At 37.4% G+C, this 19923-nt stretch overlaps 1 protein-coding gene across 2 annotated transcripts in view; it reads right to left on the bottom strand.

Annotated features, from left to right (window-relative positions):
* Positions 1-7390: 7390 nt before the first annotated feature.
* The window catches only part of LOC131192077 (serine protease inhibitor Kazal-type 5-like), a 34293-nt gene continuing 21760 nt past the window's right edge, over positions 7391-19923 (bottom strand). For both annotated transcript variants that reach the window (XM_058170878.1, XM_058170877.1), the window contains exons 9-15: positions 17282-17385; positions 13713-13797; positions 11874-12001; positions 9805-9868; positions 8884-9005; positions 8149-8197; positions 7391-7677 (exon numbers count right to left, since the gene is read on the bottom strand). In XM_058170878.1, the coding sequence (XP_058026861.1) occupies positions 7666-7677; positions 8149-8197; positions 8884-9005; positions 9805-9868; positions 11874-12001; positions 13713-13797; positions 17282-17385 (564 nt within the window). In that variant the 3' untranslated portion in view covers positions 7391-7665. The remainder of the gene's footprint in view (positions 7678-8148; positions 8198-8883; positions 9006-9804; positions 9869-11873; positions 12002-13712; positions 13798-17281; positions 17386-19923) is intronic.

The raw sequence follows: 19923 nt of genomic DNA, 5'->3' as shown, positions 1-19923 counted from the left end.
TATTGTATTGTATTGTATTGTATTGTATTGTATTGTATTGTATTGTATTGTATTGTATTGTATTATGTATTGAGAATACATCATGTTGGCAACAAAGATGGTGGTGATGGGAGGAGGCATGGGGTTATTATGTATGCACACTTCTGAGTCCTACACAAAGACTTCATTTAATGATTAAGAACTGGTACTCACTCTTTTTATATTGAAATTTTGGGCAGCAATATCTGAAAAAAACATACCAAATGTGAACAATTGAAATAACTCCACATTATGTCCTATTTTTTTTAAAAAAAACAGTTGTATGTTTCTACTTGCAGTGTCCCTTGCTCCCTCCCTCCTTCCCGCCAATTAAAATCCTTAAAATAGAAAGAAAAAACTAACATAAAATCCAGTAAAAACCAACTGTTCACTACTAATAAAACTGATGGGGATATCATTGGGCAGTTCAATACTTCTGATTTCATCAGGAATTTTCCCGAAAGCACCTCTTGATACCAATGCTTAGCACTGGTATATACAGCACAGCCCCAAAATGAAAGGTGGTCAAATGATCCCTCCCTTGTCTAAAAGTAAATCAAAAACAATTAATAAAAGCAATGTAATGGGCTCTTTTCCTCACAATGCCTCTTCCTCACTTTTGTGAAAGCTTGTGCCTGCTCTCTGAGCTGCTGCAGAGCTCTTAGAAACTGTGAGTCACAACCTGAAAACCTCTGGTATACAGAATCTTCCAGTGAAAGTGTCAATTCTATACTAATAATCTCCAATTTTCATTAGCTTCTTGTGAAGATTCCCCTGAGCAAGAATTATTTCCCACTAAATCAACCCTGAGGATATTTTTGGATTATTGTGCTTCTTGTCCTCAAATTTCTCTCAAAAAAGGAAAAATCTGAATAGTTAACAGAACTTACTGGAGTACAAGAAGAAGAGCAGCAGAGAGAGCAGCAGAAAGCTTCCTGGCTTCATGATTCTGAACTGAACTTGGTTGAAGTAGAACTCTCTGGAATAGTTGATGCTGAAAAAGAGGCCTCAAAACTTTTGTTTATTGTTTGTTTGACTTTTGGAATAATGACCTCTTGTGGGGATTTTAATCTCATGATGGGATCAAGATAATAGGTAATGGAAAGATAATAGGTAAGACTGCACAATTAAACCCCGTCCCCTTTTCATGTTTGTAGATTTTAACCAATCTTCAATCTTACCTCCATGTAACATGTTGCTAAACTGCAGAGCAATGAGTGTGTGTAGACTAGTCAGATTTCAAGCAAAAATCATGAGTTAATGCTTCATGTGATGCTGACCCATTCTTGGTCTTCCTTGCCATTTTCTCCACCATTTTTGCAGTTATACCAAGTTCTTTTATTTCAATTTGCTTTTTATTCTTCATTCTACATTCTTGTATTTCTTTGGGTTATCCCAGGGATGCTCTTCAGCAGGTTCTGACAGGTTCTGGAGAACCGGTAGTGGAAATTTTCAGGAGTTCAGAGAACCAGTAGTGGAAATTTTCAGGAGTTCAGAGAACCGGTAGTGGAAATTTTCAGGAGTTCAGAGAACCGGTAGTGGATATTTTCAGGAGTTCAGAGAATGAGCAAATACTACCTCTGGCTGCCCCCAGAGTGGGGAGGGAATGGGGATTTTGCAGTATCCTTCCCCTGCCATGCCTACCAAGCCACGCCCACAGAACTGGTAGTAAAAAAAATTGAATTCCACCACTCTGTTATCCCATAGCTGCACCCAGAACTGTGATGTTTCTTCTTCATGAGATGTTGATTGGCTCACTGCAGCCTCTCCACCGATGGATTAGTAGAAGCATTTCTGATTAAACTGAAGATTCTGCAATTTGAGGCACTATCTGCAGATTTTCTGGGATATAGCTGTTATTTGGTGCTTTATTATTTCCAGGGCTTTCTTAGCCATCATTGCTTTTAGGTGATATTTCTTGATCCAGTATTTTTTGGTCTGCAGTTTTGTTTCTTTTATGTGTTCAAAATTAATTTTTATAAGGGGTTAGGGAGAGCTTTAAGTACCAAATAAAATAAACAGTTTGTTACTGTATGTTTTAGAAGTAAACAGTTTTGCCACCATTAAAATTTGAGGGGCTACCACATAGAAGAGGGGGTCAGCCTATTCAAAACACCTGAAGGCAGAACAAAAAGCAACGGATAGAAACTCATCAAGGAGAGATCCAACTTAGAACGAAGACATTCCCTGAAAGTGAGAACAGTTGATCACTGGAATGGTTTGCCTCCAGAAGTTATGGGTGCTCCATCATTCGAGGTTTTTAAGAAAAGATTAGACAGCCATTTATCCAGAATAGCATAGAGTCTCCTGCTTGAGCAAGATGTTCAACTAGAGGACCTCCAAGGTGTCTTCCTACTCCATTGTTCTATATTCTATTCTGTACAATAATTTCAATTTTTATAGATATGCAGGCTTGCCAGATTTAGTTTCCTGCAAAATATTCAATCTATTCCTAAACAATGAAGGGGAGACTAGAATGTGGTCTATGCTGGATTCTTTATTTAGCTGCTCTCTCTCTCTTTCTCTCTCTCTCCCTCAGAATGCTAGATGTTGACACTCACAGCTTTTGTTTCCCACTTTACCCCTTCACTGACTGGAGCCATAGAAGTGAAACACCCTTCATCATTCATTGTGTTCTCTATGATTCAATGCTTATGTTTTAATCTCTGCATCCTTTCAGTGGACTTTGTGATAAAAGTGATCCCACAAAATTGGAAGCCATACTTTAAGAAAAATTGTATTGCAATAATGAGGCAGTATGGTTTAAAAATAGTGCAATTGTTCCTCCTTACACCACAATATATTGACAAACTAACAGTTCAGTTAAACCACAGCCTCAGGTAAGAAACTAACTGGATGTCTACATTATTCCAAAAAAAATTGAGCAAAAAATGGAACAAGAAAATTGAATTTAAAAGGTCATAGAAGTCATGATCTGCTTTACTTTCTTTTAAAATGCTTGGAAGACATTAAATGGAGCATGTTGTAAAAGCTAAAATTGAAGAATTCTACATTCCAAAATTTATTTTAAGGAGCAGAATGATTCAGTCAATGTACACTGTTGTACAGAAGATAAGCTGCTTACTTTAAACTTGTTACCAGAAATTACTGCATCAAGAATACCTTTGCCAACTTTCTTGATTCAGGAGAGAGGCAGCATGTCATTAGATTTAATTTATATTTATGGCCAGATGCTACCATCCATTGTGATTCTATGGAGTATAGAGTCTTCCTCTTTTTATGTTTTTGAGAAAGTCATATAAAGTTATATAAAGGGCAACACTTCCCTTAATAATTCTTTCCTTTATCCAGAATCACAATATGACAGCAATTCACTGACTTATATCATTGCATATATCATTGTTTTTTGTACAGCTCTCCATCTCAAATCAGTGACTGGGCAACAAACAATCATAAATACAATTAAAACACATTAAAAAATTAAATACAAATAACAGCCAAGAGATATTATAATCTGTCAGTGTCAACATAACCAGGAAATAGAGCACACTCAGGACCCACATCCTGAGAGGCACATAACCCCAGTGTTCAAGGCCTTCCCAAAGGCTTGAACACTGACCCCAGCAAGGTCAGATCCAACCTAATCCCTGGGAGAAGATAATAGTATAATAGAAGATAATAACAGATCTCAAAAGAAACCAGCATGAATGCATAAAAAACTATCTGACAAATTGAAAGACTAAAAGGACAAGTATAAAAAGTGGAAAGAGGGGCAAATAACTAAGGCAGAATATCAACAAATAGCCCGAGCCTGTAAAGATGAAGTGAGGAAAGCTAAGGCTCACAATAAACAAAGGCTAGCAACAAAAGTAAAAAATAACAAAAAAAGCTTCTTCCAACATGTTAAAAACAAGAAAAAAGTCAAGGAAACAATTGGCCCATTGCTAGGAGAAAGTGGCAAGAAGGTGACAAGCAACAGGAGAAAGCAGATCTACTTAACTCATATTTTGCATCTGTCTTTACACAAAAGGAAAAAACAATCCAACCTATCAAAAACAGCACCACAAAAAACAGATTAGGAACACAAGTTAAAATAGGGGGGAAAATGGTAAGTGAACACCTGTCTACCCTAGACGAGTTCAAATCACCAGGACCGGATGGATTACACCCCAAGGTTCTGAAGGAATTGGCAGACGAGATCTCAGAACCACTGAACTATATCTTTCAAAGATCCTGGAGTACAGGGGAACTGCCAGAGGACTGGAAAAGAGCTGATGTAGTTCCCATCTTCAAAAAAGGAAAAAAAACAGATCCAGGAAACTACAGACCTATCAGCCTGACCTCAATACCAGGGAAGATTCTGGAAAAGATAATCAAGCAACGAATCATTGAACACCTAGAAACAAACAAATAACCAAAAGCCAACATGGGTTTGTCAAAAACAGATCATGCCAGACTAATCTTATTGCATTCTTTGACAAAGTGACGAAACTAGTAGACCAGAGGAATGTTGTTGATATAATTTACTTGGACTTCAGTAAAGCATTTGATAAAGTAGACCATAACCTACTACTAGATAAAGTGAAAAATGTGGGTTAGACAGCAACACCACCAGATGGATTCATAACTGGCTGACCAACTGCATTCAACGTGTAGTCCTCAATGGAACTACATCCACATGGAGGGAAGTATGCAGTGAAGTACCCCAAGGCTCTGTTTTAGGCCCAGTACTCTTCAACATCTTCATCAATGACTTGGACGAGGGGATAGATGGGGAACTCATCAAATTTGCAGATGACACCAAGCTGGCAGGAATAGCCAACACTCCAGAAGATAGGCTCAAGATACAGAAGGATCTTGACAGGCTTGAACATTGGGCGCTATCTAACAAAATGAAATTCAACAGTGAAAAAAGTAAGGTTCTACATTTAGGCCAAAAAAACCAAAATGCACAGGTACCGTATATGTGGTACCTTGCTCAATAGTAGTACCTGTGAGAGGGATCTTGGAGTCCTAGTGGACAACCATTTAGATATGAGCCAGCATTGTGCAGCAGCTGCTAAAAAAGCCAACACAGTTCTGGGCTGCATAAACAGAGGGATAGAATCAAGATCACGTGAAGTGTTAATGCCACTTTATAATGCCTTGGTAAGGCCACACTTTACTGCATTCAGTTTTGGTCGCCGCGATGTAAAAAAGATGCTGAGACTCTAGAAAGAGTGCAGACAAGAGCAACAAAGATGATTAGAGGATTGGAGGCTAAAACATATGAAGAACGGTTGCAGGAACTGGGTATGTCTAGTTTAATGAAAAGAAGGACTAGGGGAGACATGATAGCAGTGTTCCAATATCTCAGGGGTTGCCACAAAGAAGAGGGAGTCTGGCTGTTCTCCAAAGCACCTGAGGGTAGAACAAGAAGCAATGGGTGGAAACTAATCAAGGAGAGAAGCAACTTAGACTAAGGAGAAATTTCCTGACAGTTAGAACAATCAATGAGTGGAACGACTTGCCTGCAGAAGTTGTGAATGCTCCAACACTGGAAATTTTTAAGAAAATGTTGGATAGCCGTCTGTCTGAGATGGTGTAAGGTTTCCTGCCTGGGCAAGGGGTTGGACTAGAAGGTCTCCAAGGTCCCTTCCAACTCTGTTGTTGTTGTTGTTGTTGTTGTTGTTGTTGTTGTTGTTGTTGTTGTTGTTATTATTATTATTATTATTATTATTATTATTATTATTATTATTATTATTATTATATTCTGAAAGAAGGGTATTCCAGAGACAGAAAAGGCATTTCTCCTGATACCTGCCAGCTGTAATATGACCAGAAGCATGCCCATCCTGCTGGACCAGACTAGACAAGTAGAAATAATTGGAAAAAGACACTCCCTCAATTAACTACAACATGAAGGGCTTTATACTTTTATTACACCTGAAAACACACTGTCAACCAACGCAGCCCCTGAAACAGTGTTACATGTGCAGAGTAGCCAACACCATTTACAACTAGGCAGCTGTATTCTGTACAAGCTGAAATGCCCAAATGCTCTTTAGGGGCAGCCCCACGTAGAGCACATTGCAATGATCCAAATGAGAGGTCTTTCACCAAGGTCTGCTATATCAACTATATCTAATGGTTTCACTTTTCAGGCAACTACTCTAATTCTGAAGTCATGGTTTAGAGCACAGGTGTCAAACTCGATCGCGTCAAGCGATGTATCGTGACATATCACAATGTTTTTTGCTTTTGCGGAGCCAGGATGTGTGTGGCCTATATGTGACGCATCTGCCCCACGGGTCGCCAGTTTGACACTCCTGGTTTAGAGACTTCTAACATTGATAGAGAAATACCAACATAGCATGTTCTTTTCCAAATGTGCTTGGTGTGAGACTTTTTGACTCCTGAATGTCAGATTTATCTATTAAAGAACTTTAAACACTGCAAGATCCAATCTTGGTTGGTCACCAGAACCAGAAGTTTACCCTTCCAAGCTTTCAGACATATACAATTAATAGAGGTGAGAAGAAAGTTTTAAAAATTCCCTTCTCACTCATATGGGTTGTAGACATCTTCCTCTATGTTGGTCCTTTACCAGAGGTCTGGGAGTCCAAGGGTTCTGTGCAGTATCTAACTGTTCCTAGCATTGCATTCTTCTGGACAGAGAGCTCTGATATCATTCTGAGACCATCTGTTTGAGCCACTTTCCCAGGCCCAAATCACAGCCCCAAGTGCTCCTACCACTACTGGGACTGCTTTCCATATCTTTTCTCCTTCAGACTCTGGTACTTCTCCAATTTTTCATGATCCTTCATTCTGGTGTTGCAGGTCACTTGTTACCATTATATCTATCATATCTGGTCCCTGTCTCCTTCCACAATGGTTGATTGGCTATTTACCTGCCTGCCTGTTTAGATTTGGAAGTTCCACAGGATCTTCGCCCTCTTATTCTCTATGATCTCAAGTTGTGAGAACAGCTTCCTTTTCACTATGTTGAAATGCTGGGTAAATGCCATTTCTCAGTTTGTGTGGATCTTGTGTACATCCATAATTCCCGCATACATTTCATATATCCCCTCTCATTAAGTCTACTGTTCTAGTAACACTGTTGTAGCAACACTGCATCAATAGCAGGTTCTCTTGTTTCATCCATGTCTGTGGTTTTGTTCCAATAGCCCACCTACTTGTGATGTGAATCTTATTAATCTGAGTGACAGCTGAGTCAATATGACTGTGTGTGTGTGTGTGTGTGTGTGTGTGTGTGTACACACAACATTCGAACGTTAAATTGGCCTTCACTCTTAACAGGAATATATTTGCACTAATTTAAGTTTACATGAACAATTTATTAAAAACTATAATAACTGAGGAAAAAGTAATGACATTTGCCTGGAAAATATGGACAAAAATAAAAACGGTAGAGAGCTTCCTTGTTTATTTTATTGAACATGAATAGTGAGATTTATTTAGGTGAGAAAATACTCAAGTAAGTCTGTGGTGGTCATGAGAATGAAATCAATGACAAGATGAGTAGATCTGATAACTTGAACTTTGACTTTGGACAATGTCTTCCCATTTTCACCTAATGTAATGGTTATTGTCCTTTTCCTATAAGCTTATCATACTCTTTAAAAATAGGATGAAGACCGATTTGATACCACTTGAGATATGACTGTTTTGTTGAATGTCAGTTCTTCACAGTTTCCTCTAGAGAAAACAGAAGGAATTTAGTACTAGCAAGTTGTCCACAAAATAATATGTTTCTAAGTTGCTATTTATGAAACTGATTATGATTACTTGGATTCACAATAGATGTGTGCATATGAGGACATTTCTTCCAAATAATATTGTGTAACTTACTACTACTACTTGTTTGAATAAAACAGATTGGCTTTCAAAGATATATATATTTTTTTGCTTAATGTACAAAACAATGTGTGTTAAAACCTTCTTAAAACACATTTTAACATAGATTGTTTTTCATAAAATATATAAACTTTTCATTTTCTTAGAAACAATTTTCATTTCATTTTCAATTGTCTTTTCAATAGCTATATATCATACAATCCCTGATTCTGTTATCTCTGGCTTTATGACCGTAGTAAATAGGAACATGCTATGTTCTTAATCGCTATAAACTATTCTGGAATCAATCAATACAGAATGAACAGAACAAACCTTGGGGCATGGTCCTATATTCTGTATGCCAATGTCAGATTTAGTTTTCCTAGAAAAACAAAGGAGAGATAGAATGACCACAAATAAATTCCTAATTTAAAATTGAACAATATTGTGAATATTATGGCTATTTATACAAGCGTAAATCCAGCTTAATTCAGTTGAACAATATTCCAAATTTTTCTCAGAAGATATTTAGTATTAAGAGGAACTTCTAATCCACCATCAAAATTTAGAAATGTTCTTTATCCTAATTCAGTTCAAACATTTCAGTTGTATTTTTGCTGATGACTCTTTCTGCCCCTGTAACCGTGTCTTTTACAAATCATGACAGTGTCTTCTTTCATCTGGAAAATCTGAGTATCTTATTGTCCTTATAATTGCGTGAGGATAAAAAGGGATGCTAGATAATATAAGCATGTATGTTAATTTCTTGAAAGGAAAAGACACCATATGCAGAAATAAATCAGACAAAGTAATCTGAGAAATTTCAGTAATTGGTTTATATCCTTCTTGGTTGCTTTTGATGGGGAGGGGGGTAATTTGGTGCAATGGTTAAAGGTGCTAGAGTAAAAGTTGTGAAACAAAAATAAATAAATTCTTTATTCAGCGATCATTTGTTCCAATTTGCAAAAACCAAAGGCAAATACTTTGGTCTTTTAGCTAGACAAAATTGTCCAGGATGACTACAGGTAAGACAAAATGTGGAGAGGAGAAATGTAAGCATATACTCACAGAATTTGATTGCAGAGCACACATTCATTCTTATATGTCACACCATCAGTGCCACAAACTTCTAGAGGGCTTGGTTTGCAAAGGACTTGTCCTCTGGTTTGGGGATACTTGCTGCAATCAACCTAAAGAAAATTACTGGTATGGGTAACTTGCGGAATCCAACTAGACTTGATTCTTCTCTGTGTCTTCCCACATTAAACATACTTTGCAAATTTGGAAAATAAAATGCTTTGGCAGAACTTAGCATTTGAGTTATTCCATTTCATTCCACCAGTAAAAAGGTATGGCAGGCACTATGGAACTGATCTCACTTTTGATATCCCTTGAACTGAATTCAGCATACTACCCCCCATTTCTTCTTATTTAAGAATTCTCTATGATGGTAGATATTATTTGAAGTTGAAATGACACTTGAGTATTTATGATTTTATAACTATTGTTACTATCACAGCAGATCGCTTTAATTAAAATTAGTGTTTCCTTTAGTGTTCATGTTTGAAAACAAAGGCTACTTGTTTCATAAATACTCTCTAATTCCAGGACAGCCAACAACAAAACATTCAAACAAGAACCTTCCCAATGATAGTTTACCAACTTAGTACTACCAGATCAAATGCTAGGATTTCTTTTTGCTCAGTTACACAAGGGTGCTTGGAGAAGAATCATAGGATTAATTAAGTTGTTCAATTATAGTTCTCTAGTTCATTCTATAAATCTTCAAAGATGAAGATTTGATATCAGTTTCTCTGTTATGGTTCCTCTCTTTATACCCATCTGTGAAACTTCCAACATCTTAACACCCAACCTACATGACAATCTGTTGCATATTTTTGAGGAAATAAATTTACTGATAGGTTCCAAGCAAGCATGACAAGCATTATATTCCTAGTCCTGGCACTGTCATTAAAAATATAGTCTTACCGTTTCATGAATGACTTCTATACATTCACCTTCATGTTTTATTGCAGGGATATATTTGGCATTCCTGTAAACAACATACAAAGCGCTATTACATGAGTTTTGATCATCCCAGCTGCAATCATCATTGTGATGATCAGTCAAAAATCCAATGGTTAGGTTATGGTACAGAACAAATAAAACTCACAGACACTCTCACGTTTACAGAAGACACAAAAATGTCAATTTAAAAGTGGAGAAATACCTCAAATCTCAGCGCAAGCATTGGGAATTCTGATAATTACACGTTCTTGAGTTAATATATGGCTTAGTAGCCATTATAGACCTTGGCTGTTGTGCGTGATCTAGAATGACAAACTGGATTCTTCCTTTCCAAATTGCTCCAGGTTTGTAAAATCATCAAATTTTGGAAGAACGCATGCTAAAATGCTGACATTTCTGGAGTAAACAAGCAACTTGTATCACGTTTCAGCTATTTTTATATTTAAAATAATGTGAAGTTATCTGAGAGAGCAAGCCTATCATGGAAGGAAGATGACCACTCTAGTACCTTCAGGCCCCATACTGCTGCCCTCTGACTTGTATGGCTATGTTATGGCAAAATCAATTTGCCAATTTATTATTGGCAAAAACCTTCTAACTCTTGGAGCTGCAAGGACTTCCCCCTTTTGTTTCAAGTTATCTTATTTCATTGGTGTTTAAAATTATGTTTTTCAGTTGGTATCTTCCCACCAACTGATGTGCAAAACAGAATAACTAAAATTCCAATAGTAAGAACAATGAAATTACAAGGGAAATCCCAAATTGTTTAGTGGCCAACTCTAATATATCTTTAAGGTTTCAGCAAATAAAGTTGTCAGTTTTGAGGATTTATTCACGGGGAATATTGTTTGAAAGTTTATGCTAAAACAAAGGCACTCCCACAGCGCCTGCACAGTCTTTATGTCAGCTTTGGAAGCCATATTATCCCAGAAGCTTCCATGCTGCTACCTTCTCGTGTGTGGGAAAGTAGGAGGGGGGATTTAGTAGAAGGAATGTATTTAGACAAAATAGCATTCTTCTTTTCGGTTAAGGTCAGGACACTCCTGCATCTAGAGAAAGAGTGGTTGGAGTGATATCTCGAGATGAGACGGATGGTGATTGGAGCATGTGATGGACTGATGAGTGAGGGGATAGTTTTAGGGGTTTTGATTTACTGAGGGAAAACCCGGAACTCTCAGATTTGGGTTTTCCCAGTGTGTCAGTATACCTACTCTAATAAATGGAACTTTGAGAAAATGCCTCATAGTTTTTAATTGGAGTTGGGGTTTTCTGGAACGCTGATGCTGTACACTTGAAGCACAAGTGCTTTTATGCTGCAAAACCCAGATAAATTTACCCAACACTTAAAGACTTGGCACACAGACCTTTTAGATTGTCTACCACCATTCATCATCCAGTGGGTTATACAATTGGTCAAGTGAACTTCACAAGTCATTGTATGGATGCTTGGTAATTTGCATCAAAATTTTAGAATCTGTTCCTGATCTTCATACAAGATGAGGTGATGGCTTTACATTTCTACAGTTGCTGTTTCTTGTCAGCACTATTAAATTTAGAATTTTTTTAGATCATCTAGTTCAGGCCTGTCAAATTCATGGCCCATGGGCCAGATGCATCATATGCTGGCTACGCCCATGCCCGGTTTAGCAAAAGGGGAGAAAGTTGCAATACATCACATGATGACGATATGACGACGCAAGTTTGACACCCCAATCTACTTTATTTGCAATACTCTGTCTCAAAATAAACACCACATACACTTCATTATGAGACAAATTTTATCTTAATCAATCATTAAGCAAGCCTGAAATCTCCAACAGAATAATGATCAAGATAATATTTGTATGTGCATCACACTTATCCTGCATTGTTTTCATTTTAATTGAGGCTTTTCTGTGTTCGTCAGGGCAAATCACCAATCAAATATTAGATAGCTTGCTATGGTGTAAACACAATTAATACTCTATTGCAAAGGCGTACATGAGTCAAATTACCTTTACAGTGAAACAGGAAACAATGTTTATACTCACACAATTGCTAAGCACAGGAAACATTTATTGCTGTATGTTTTTGCATCGGTGCCACAAACAGGAGACCACAAAGACTGGCAGGAAGTCTTGTTTTTTTTAAGGTTGGCTAGAATTATAATGCAGTTCAACTAAAAAGCAAACAAAAAACAAAAAATCCTAGGATCATTCCAAGCATTGGCCTGTTTTTTGATTTGCTCAAGTAATGAAAGCCGGCTCTAAGGACAGATATAGCTATGTAATTCTTGCAAGTGGCCTCAATTGGAAATGGAAGCACGAAGCTGAAGCCTGAAGATGACGAATGAGACTTCGTCGAAACGTTGCCAAGACACTTCCAATTTTACACAGGAGAAAACCCGAATAACCAAAGACCTACATATATATATATACGTGTGTGTGTGTGTGTGTGTGTGTGTGTGTGTGTGTGTCTGTGTCTGTGTGTATAAACTCTGAGAACATCTAAGAGTTCTTAATATGAACTGACTATCAACATCTTTTCCCCTCAATTAGATTTTTTTAAAAAAAACTAAAATGCTTTAGGGCCAACAACTTGTGGACCACCAAATGTTGTCTCGTTTCATCTTCCGGCAGTTCTAGCTCACATGGCTAATGGTAAGATATAGTGGGAGTCATAGGTCAACAAGTTCTAAATTGCACAAGTGACCTTTCTAAAGCCATTATTTCTGTTAGAATTTTCATTTATATTGTAATTTGGAAATAGTTAAAAGATTTGTAGAGTCACCCCTTTTAAACGACAACTCTGGGCAGCTCAAAACAACAAAACTACAAAAACATAAAACTTTACTTTTTATTGTACTGATTATATATAGATATCACACCTGTACATCCTATCAGTTCACTGCTAGTATTTCTGATCAGTAACATTTATGGTTTTCCTTACCCCAGCAGCGATTCTCAGTCCAATCGTTCTTTGGACAATAATGCAGAATATGTATAGAAATGTTATAACTTTGTTCCGTAAATGGAGTTAAGCTTGTTTATATCTTTAAAACAGCTGTTACATTTAGTGGATACAAAATTCTATTTTTTCACGGGGGTGGGGTGGGAGGAGGACTGTCAAAGTCTTTGCTTTCTGATTCCTCAACTAATCAGCAATATAATTTGAAGAGTTATATTAATCCCCACAGTCTGTCAAATATATGCCAGCTTTGTCAACATTTATACACAAGACTGCATTTCTATCAACTGCAAGTCTCTTAAAAATATCTGTGATTCAGCTGTAAAATATATGCAAAATGTAATGTAGCTGTTTGCAAACCCAAAATAAAAATGTGGGAGAGATCATGAAACATATACAGCTAAGGGATAACTGCTAATCTTCATAGATTTGGCTTGATTAAAATGTCTTGAATTCACTATAAACTCAAAACTGCCACCTGCTGAACTGACAATAGAATTGAAGATTACTACCCCACAGCATTATATACCAAGTAAGGCCTGATGGATTAATAAATCCAACCTACTCAACAACACATCTGCATTCTTTGTATCCAGATGATATCCTGTGAAGAGATCATCTTTGACAGAAGAGCCAATAATTGAATAAATGATAGAACTGCTTTGATTTCTGCCACTAGAGGGCAACACTTCTGCCCAACAATGACACTATCGATAAAACTGTTCTACAATGTATGGAACAGAATTGTGTGCCCATTTTTAAAGGTGTTTTGTACTTAAACATAAATGCTACTTTTTCTGTAGCAACTCTAGAATCATGAAACACCAATCTCTGCTAATCTTACTAAAATTATATTGTCTAAACACAGGTTCTTGACCAGTGATAAACATTTATTCCATTTTTATATTAGGAAAGACTTTTACCTTGCTGTCAAAGGTAGTGCCACTTTTCTTTCTGTTCCTTAAAAGATCTTTTCGACAATCTGCACTATATGAAGAGTCTTCTGTCCTAGAAGAAATAATATGTACATTTGTCTAAGTTTTTAAGAATGACTCATGGTGAACATATATCCAATGATGATCTCACTGATGCCCAATGCTAATGTGGTCAAGATAGGTGCAAAATTGCATCATGATCAACACAACATGTTCTTGCATGGTTTGAATGAATTGGCTTCAGATGCTATCATAAGTAGGATTGTGCTGACATAAAGACTAAGTTGACCTTGATAGACATATGCAGAAACTGTTGCGTAGGCAAAAGGGGCTGCAGGGTTTGTTAAAGTCCGAGATAACATTTGGTAGTGGATCAGGAAAACACCTCCCTAATTCAGAATAGAATAGAATAGAATAGAATAGAATAGAATAGAATAGAATAGAATAGAATAGAATAGAATAGAATAGAATTTTATTGGCCAAGTGTGATTGGACACACAAGGAATTTGTCTTGGTGCATATGCTCTCAGTGTACATAAAAGGGCCTCTGGTGGTTCAGACTGCTAAGACAGTCTGTTATTAACACAGCTGCTTGCAATTACTGCAGGTTCAAGTCCCACCAGGCCCAAGGTTGACTCAGCTTTCCATCCTTTATAAGGTAGGTAAAATGAGGACCCAGATTGTTGGGGGCAATAGTTGACTTTGTATATAATATACAAATGGATGAAGACTATTGCTTAACAAAGTGTAAGCCGCCCTGAGAATTCAGAGAAGGGCAGATATAAATGCAAATTAAAAAAAAGAAAGAAAAGATACGTTCATCAAGGTACAACATTTACAACACAAATGATGGTCAATATAGCAATATAAATCATAAGGATTGCCAGCAACAAAGTTACAGTCATACAGTCATAAGTGGAAAGAGATTGGTGATGGGAACTATGAGAAGATTAATAGTAGTGCAGATTTAGTAAATAGTTTGACAGTGTTGAGGGAATTAATTGTTTAGCAGAGTGATGGCCTTCGGGGAAAAACTGTTCTTGTGTCTAGTTGTTCTGGTGTGCAGTGCGTCATTTTGAGGGTAGGAGTTGAAACAGTATAAGTATAAAGAGGAGGGGGAAGTATAGCATAGCCAAACTTGCAAGGTTCTGTTATTAGAGCCAATCTCAATAAAAATAGTAAAATAGTTTTAGCCTTCCTAAGGAGTTGGTTCCTTGGTCTGGTCTACCAGATGGCTACCAAAGATTCGTTGCTTGTACTTTATAACCTGAGAAGGGAAACTGATGAATCCAAGGTCAGCTGCAAGGGTTGGGTCTTGGGGTCCTATGCTTCATTGGTTCTGCTCCTGCAGAGTGGCACAGAGTTAGGCCCAGGGTGGCACAGAGGTTAGAATGCAGTATTGAAGACTGACTCTGCCCACAGTCTGGAATTTAATCCTGATGAGTTCAGACTTCAGAGGATAATTAGAACTGCAGAAAAAATAATTGCTACCAACCTGCCTTCCATTGAGGACCTGTATACTGCACGAATCAAGAAGAGGGCCGTGAAAATATTTACAGATCCCTCACATCCTGGACATAAACTGTTTCAACTCCTACACTCAAAACGACGCTATAGAGCACTGCACAACAGAACAACTAGACACAAGAACAGTTTTTTCCCGAAGGCCATCTCTCTGCTAAACAAATAATTCCCTCAACATTGTCAAACTATTTACCAAATCTGTACTACTATCAATCTTCTCATAGTTCCCATCACCAATCTCTTTCCACTTATGACTGTATGACTTGTTGCTGGCAATCCTTATGATTTATATTGATATATTGACCATCAATTGTGTTGTAAATGTTGTACCTTGATGAACGTATCTTTTCTTTTATGTACACTGAGAGCATATGCATCAAGACAAATTCATTGTGTGTCCAATCACACTTGGCCAATAAAATTCTATTCTATTCTATTCTATTCTATTCTATTCTATTCTATTCTATTCTATTCTATTCTATGAGTTTGAGATAGACTCAGCCTTCCATCCTTCCAAGGTTGGTAAAATGAGGACCCAGATTGTTGGGGCCAATACTCTGATTCTGTAAACTGTTAAGAGAGGGCTGTAAAACCTTTTAGAGCTGTATATAAAGCTAAGTGCTATTGCTATCATTATCTGATTGGATTACTGCAATGTTCTTTACATGGGGTTGAAGCCTCCCTTGGGAGCTCCAATGGATGCAAACTGTAGTGACTTTTATGTTACCAAATTAAAGGCATGACTTTTATATAAGACCCATTTTATCATTTTATTTATAAATTACCCATTTTATAGGTCGTCAATATTTTTTCTGGGTAAGATTCAACATGCTGGTATTGGTCTACCCAGAGCCCTATATGGTGTGAGATTAAGGTATATTCAGAACTGCCTTCAGCAATAGAAATGATGTTCCATCAAAACCTTAATGTTTAAGATGAAGAAAGACATGTGATTGAAAAGAGGTTTTTTGTTCCAGCCATCAAATTATGAACTACCTCCTGTTGGAAATTAAGCTGTTAGCCTTGTTTTTGGCCTTCTGGAAGTTATATTATTTGGGGGAAAATACAGAAAGAAGCATTCAGTATACAGCCTTGAGCAGGAGCTGCATAATAAAGATGAGAAATAATAAGATTTGGCAATGGCTAAAATCAGGAAAACTGAAGAAAGAGACAGAGGGGCTAATTCTGGCTGCAGAAAACCAAATCTTAAGAACAAGTGTATACAAAGCCAGAATTGAGAAGACAGCAACAGAAAGCAAATACCAACTCTGAAAGAAGCTGAAGAAACAGTAGACCACCTAGATAGCTGCTACAAGAAGTTCCCATAGAAACAATGGCATGAAAAAGTAATAACAATGGTGCATTGGAAGATTTCAAGAAATATAGTTTGCCTGCAAACCACAACTGGAGGGGACACAAAATAATAGAAAGTAAGTGATAAGTGCCTTAAATGCAATCCCAAAACAATTGGAGCACCACTTGGATACCACTGGCATTGACAAAATCATCGTTGTTCAACTACAAAAGACAGCTTTGCTTAAAACAGCCTACATCCTGTGATGATGGCTTTAACACTATGAAGCAGTAATATCTGTCTATCCCAGGGTATTTAGGAAGGACTTAGTAGGTGAATAAAAATGTTAAATCCAGTTTAAATATTTCGCTAATTGTGCAACCAACCAGAACAGACAGATAATTTCTGGGGGGGCCTTGAGAATAAACTGACTCCACCTGCACATATTTATATTTTGATAGATTTCCATTTTAGCTTGGTTTGTTTTTTTACTGTTTCATATTTGTATTATGTGAACTATTGCAATAATTTTGAAAAAACAACAATATGAACATAATAATTAAATCCATAAGCAAGCTCCTAGATTATCTTTTGAAATATTTCATTATGCCAGGTGCTTTCATGAACGTAAGTCTACATTGTCGGAAGCCAGGTTGCTAGAAAACTGACTGTTTTTTATGTTTCCTCCTTTGCACTATAGCTACTCTTACACAGTTCTTTGCCTACTCAGCATACTCACCCTCCACAATTGGTACTTGTTCTGTAATCACCATGTGCAATCTTCTCTCCTGTGCAGGAGTTATACCCCATATTGGTCAAACCATCACGCTGATCGCAATTTCTCTGTCAATAAAGAAGTATATTATTTTCTTGTGGACAAATGGAGGCCTTGAGAGACAAGGTGCGATTGTCTCTTGTCCATTGAGACAGATGACCTTAGAAGTATTTTGTTATTTCATTGATGGCGGAAATTTCAATATTCAAAAGTTCAGAATTTTAAACAGCAACACTTGTATCCTCCAAGTCTTTTATGTAAAATTCATCTCTTATTTAGACCTTGGAAAGGTAGTCCTTGGAAACTTTATGTGTTATAGATTATGCATTCTTGGCTCAGAATGTCTCCATTTAATCATCCAGTCCTCAGTCTACAAATTGCAAGAAGTCTCACATGGACAGCCAGATCCCTGAATAAGAGACCATATACGGTTGTTCCCAAGTGGGCCATTCCCACCACAGTCATCAGTAACCATGGAAAGAGATCATTAATATGTTTGAAAAGTTTAAATTTTGACCATGACTCACAAATTTTATATTCACTAAGGTAATCAACTAATAGAACGGGTATTATGAGATAACCACTGTATGTTGATTTTACATATGGAACTACCTGTTTTCCATAACCAGTATTTCTAGGTATATTCCAAATAGGGGTAGAAACTCCTAGGTGGTACAAATATATCAGATTAATGTTGCAGTTGTGATGCAATCCTTGAGAAATGTCTAGAGCAATCTACAGTCTTATGAAAGAGCTTGGTGGAAAACAAAGAATGAAGCCAAAAGAAGATGAAGAATAAGCAAAAAAAAGGGGGAGGGGAAAGATGGAGGAGGTTTTCATCCTAATATAGTTAATGGAAAGAGATGTTGGATATAAAGATTAGTGGATCACAAACAAATCTGTCAAAATTCCTATGAATGTGGTCGGGGGCCACATTCTAAACTGACTGTAAGTGTCTTCTGCTTTAACATGTTAATACTTGTTACCTGTCTAAATAGGAAATATGATTTATATAAGGCTTATTGTGGAAGGAAGAAGCAAAGTTACTTAAGAGACAAAGTCATGAAAAAGAAAGCAACAATTTGTTAACATGCAACATTGCATCCTGAAATGAAAATTACTGTGCCTACGAATTATTTAATGCCCTATGATTTAAGTATTTCAAAATAAGTTGGTAGGGCATTTGGAAAGAAGGCTTTGAAAGAAGTACCTCTGAAAGAGAGAAATAGAGTTGGAGTGGTGAAAAAAATAACAATAATAATAATAAGTTGACTTTGTATATAATATACAAATGGATGAAGACTATTGCTTGACATAGTGTAAGCCGCCCTGAGTCTTCGGAGAAGGGCGGGATATAAATGCAAATTTTAAAAAAATGATTTATTGATGGAAGTAACTGATATATTAGGCAAATATATCAAGTTTGGGACCTTACTTGTTAAAAAAACCCAAGTTAAACAAAATGAAATAAAATTCCACTAAATTATGCACAATATGAAGAAATTTGTTTGTTGTTCTCTTCTTTGTCTGTTATGAAGGCGCTCCTGTTGGATTTGTCCACAAAAAGATCCAGCAGGAGCTCCTCCATAACAGACAAAGAAGAAAAAAATAAATGGAGCAATGTTGTCATTCCATATCTTGCGGGAATATCTGAAAAGTTTGGGAGTAGTGATGGGTTTCTACCAGTTTGCCCCGGTTTGGGTGAACCGATAGTGGCGGCAGCGGCGGGAGGCTCCACCTACCCACCCACCCAGACATCATCACAGATGCTGTGTGCATGTGTAGAAGGTTCTGTGCATGCGCAGAAACACTGCACGCGAGTGCGCATGCGCGCATGCTCCCGATTCCGAACCGGTAGCGAAGGTAAGTGGAACCTACTACGGCTTGGGAGGATCCTCAGCCAACACAATATACGTGCACACTTTAAACCAGGAATACATTGAGGCAGAAGCTTGTCCACCCCAAGGACAGAACACCCAGACACAAATTGAACAATATGGTATAGCCAATGCAATGCAGTGGGATATGTGCAGACCTGTACATTGGGGAAACAAAACAACTTCTTCATAAATGCATGGCACAACATAGAGGACAAACTCATCAGGATAGGATTCAGCAGTCCATCTGCATCTGAAAGACCAGCGTCACTCTTTTGAAGACAGCAAAGTTGACATTCTGGACAAAAAGGATCACTGGTTTGCAAGAGGAGTCAAAGGGACCATCTATGTTAAAATTGAACAGCCTTCCTATATAGAGGCGGAGGAATACAACAATACCTATCTCCTGTTTACAATGGAGTCCTTTCAGCATCCCAAGAAGTTCCACACCCATCTGTACTCTGATTCAGGTGACTCTGAGGATACAGATAAACCCTCAAGCCGACTCAGTGACTCTCAGTGCTAACAACCAGATGACTGCAAAGAATATAAATCCTTCCATTCTTCACCAGTCAGTTAGAACTGAAGCAGATGGCAAGTGAAATGTTTGCAAAGAAAAAGCAAAGAAAGTCCAGTTGCCTTTTGAAAAAAGCACCTTTGAGATTATCTGGATTCAAAGGAGAAAAGGTGATTCAGAGTACGCCGTCACACCAGCTGCTTCTTACACCA

Source organism: Ahaetulla prasina, chromosome 2, assembly GCF_028640845.1.
Source record: "Ahaetulla prasina isolate Xishuangbanna chromosome 2, ASM2864084v1, whole genome shotgun sequence".
NCBI lineage: Eukaryota > Metazoa > Chordata > Lepidosauria > Squamata > Colubridae > Ahaetulla > Ahaetulla prasina.
This window is presented reverse-complemented; position numbering and strand designations above follow the sequence as displayed.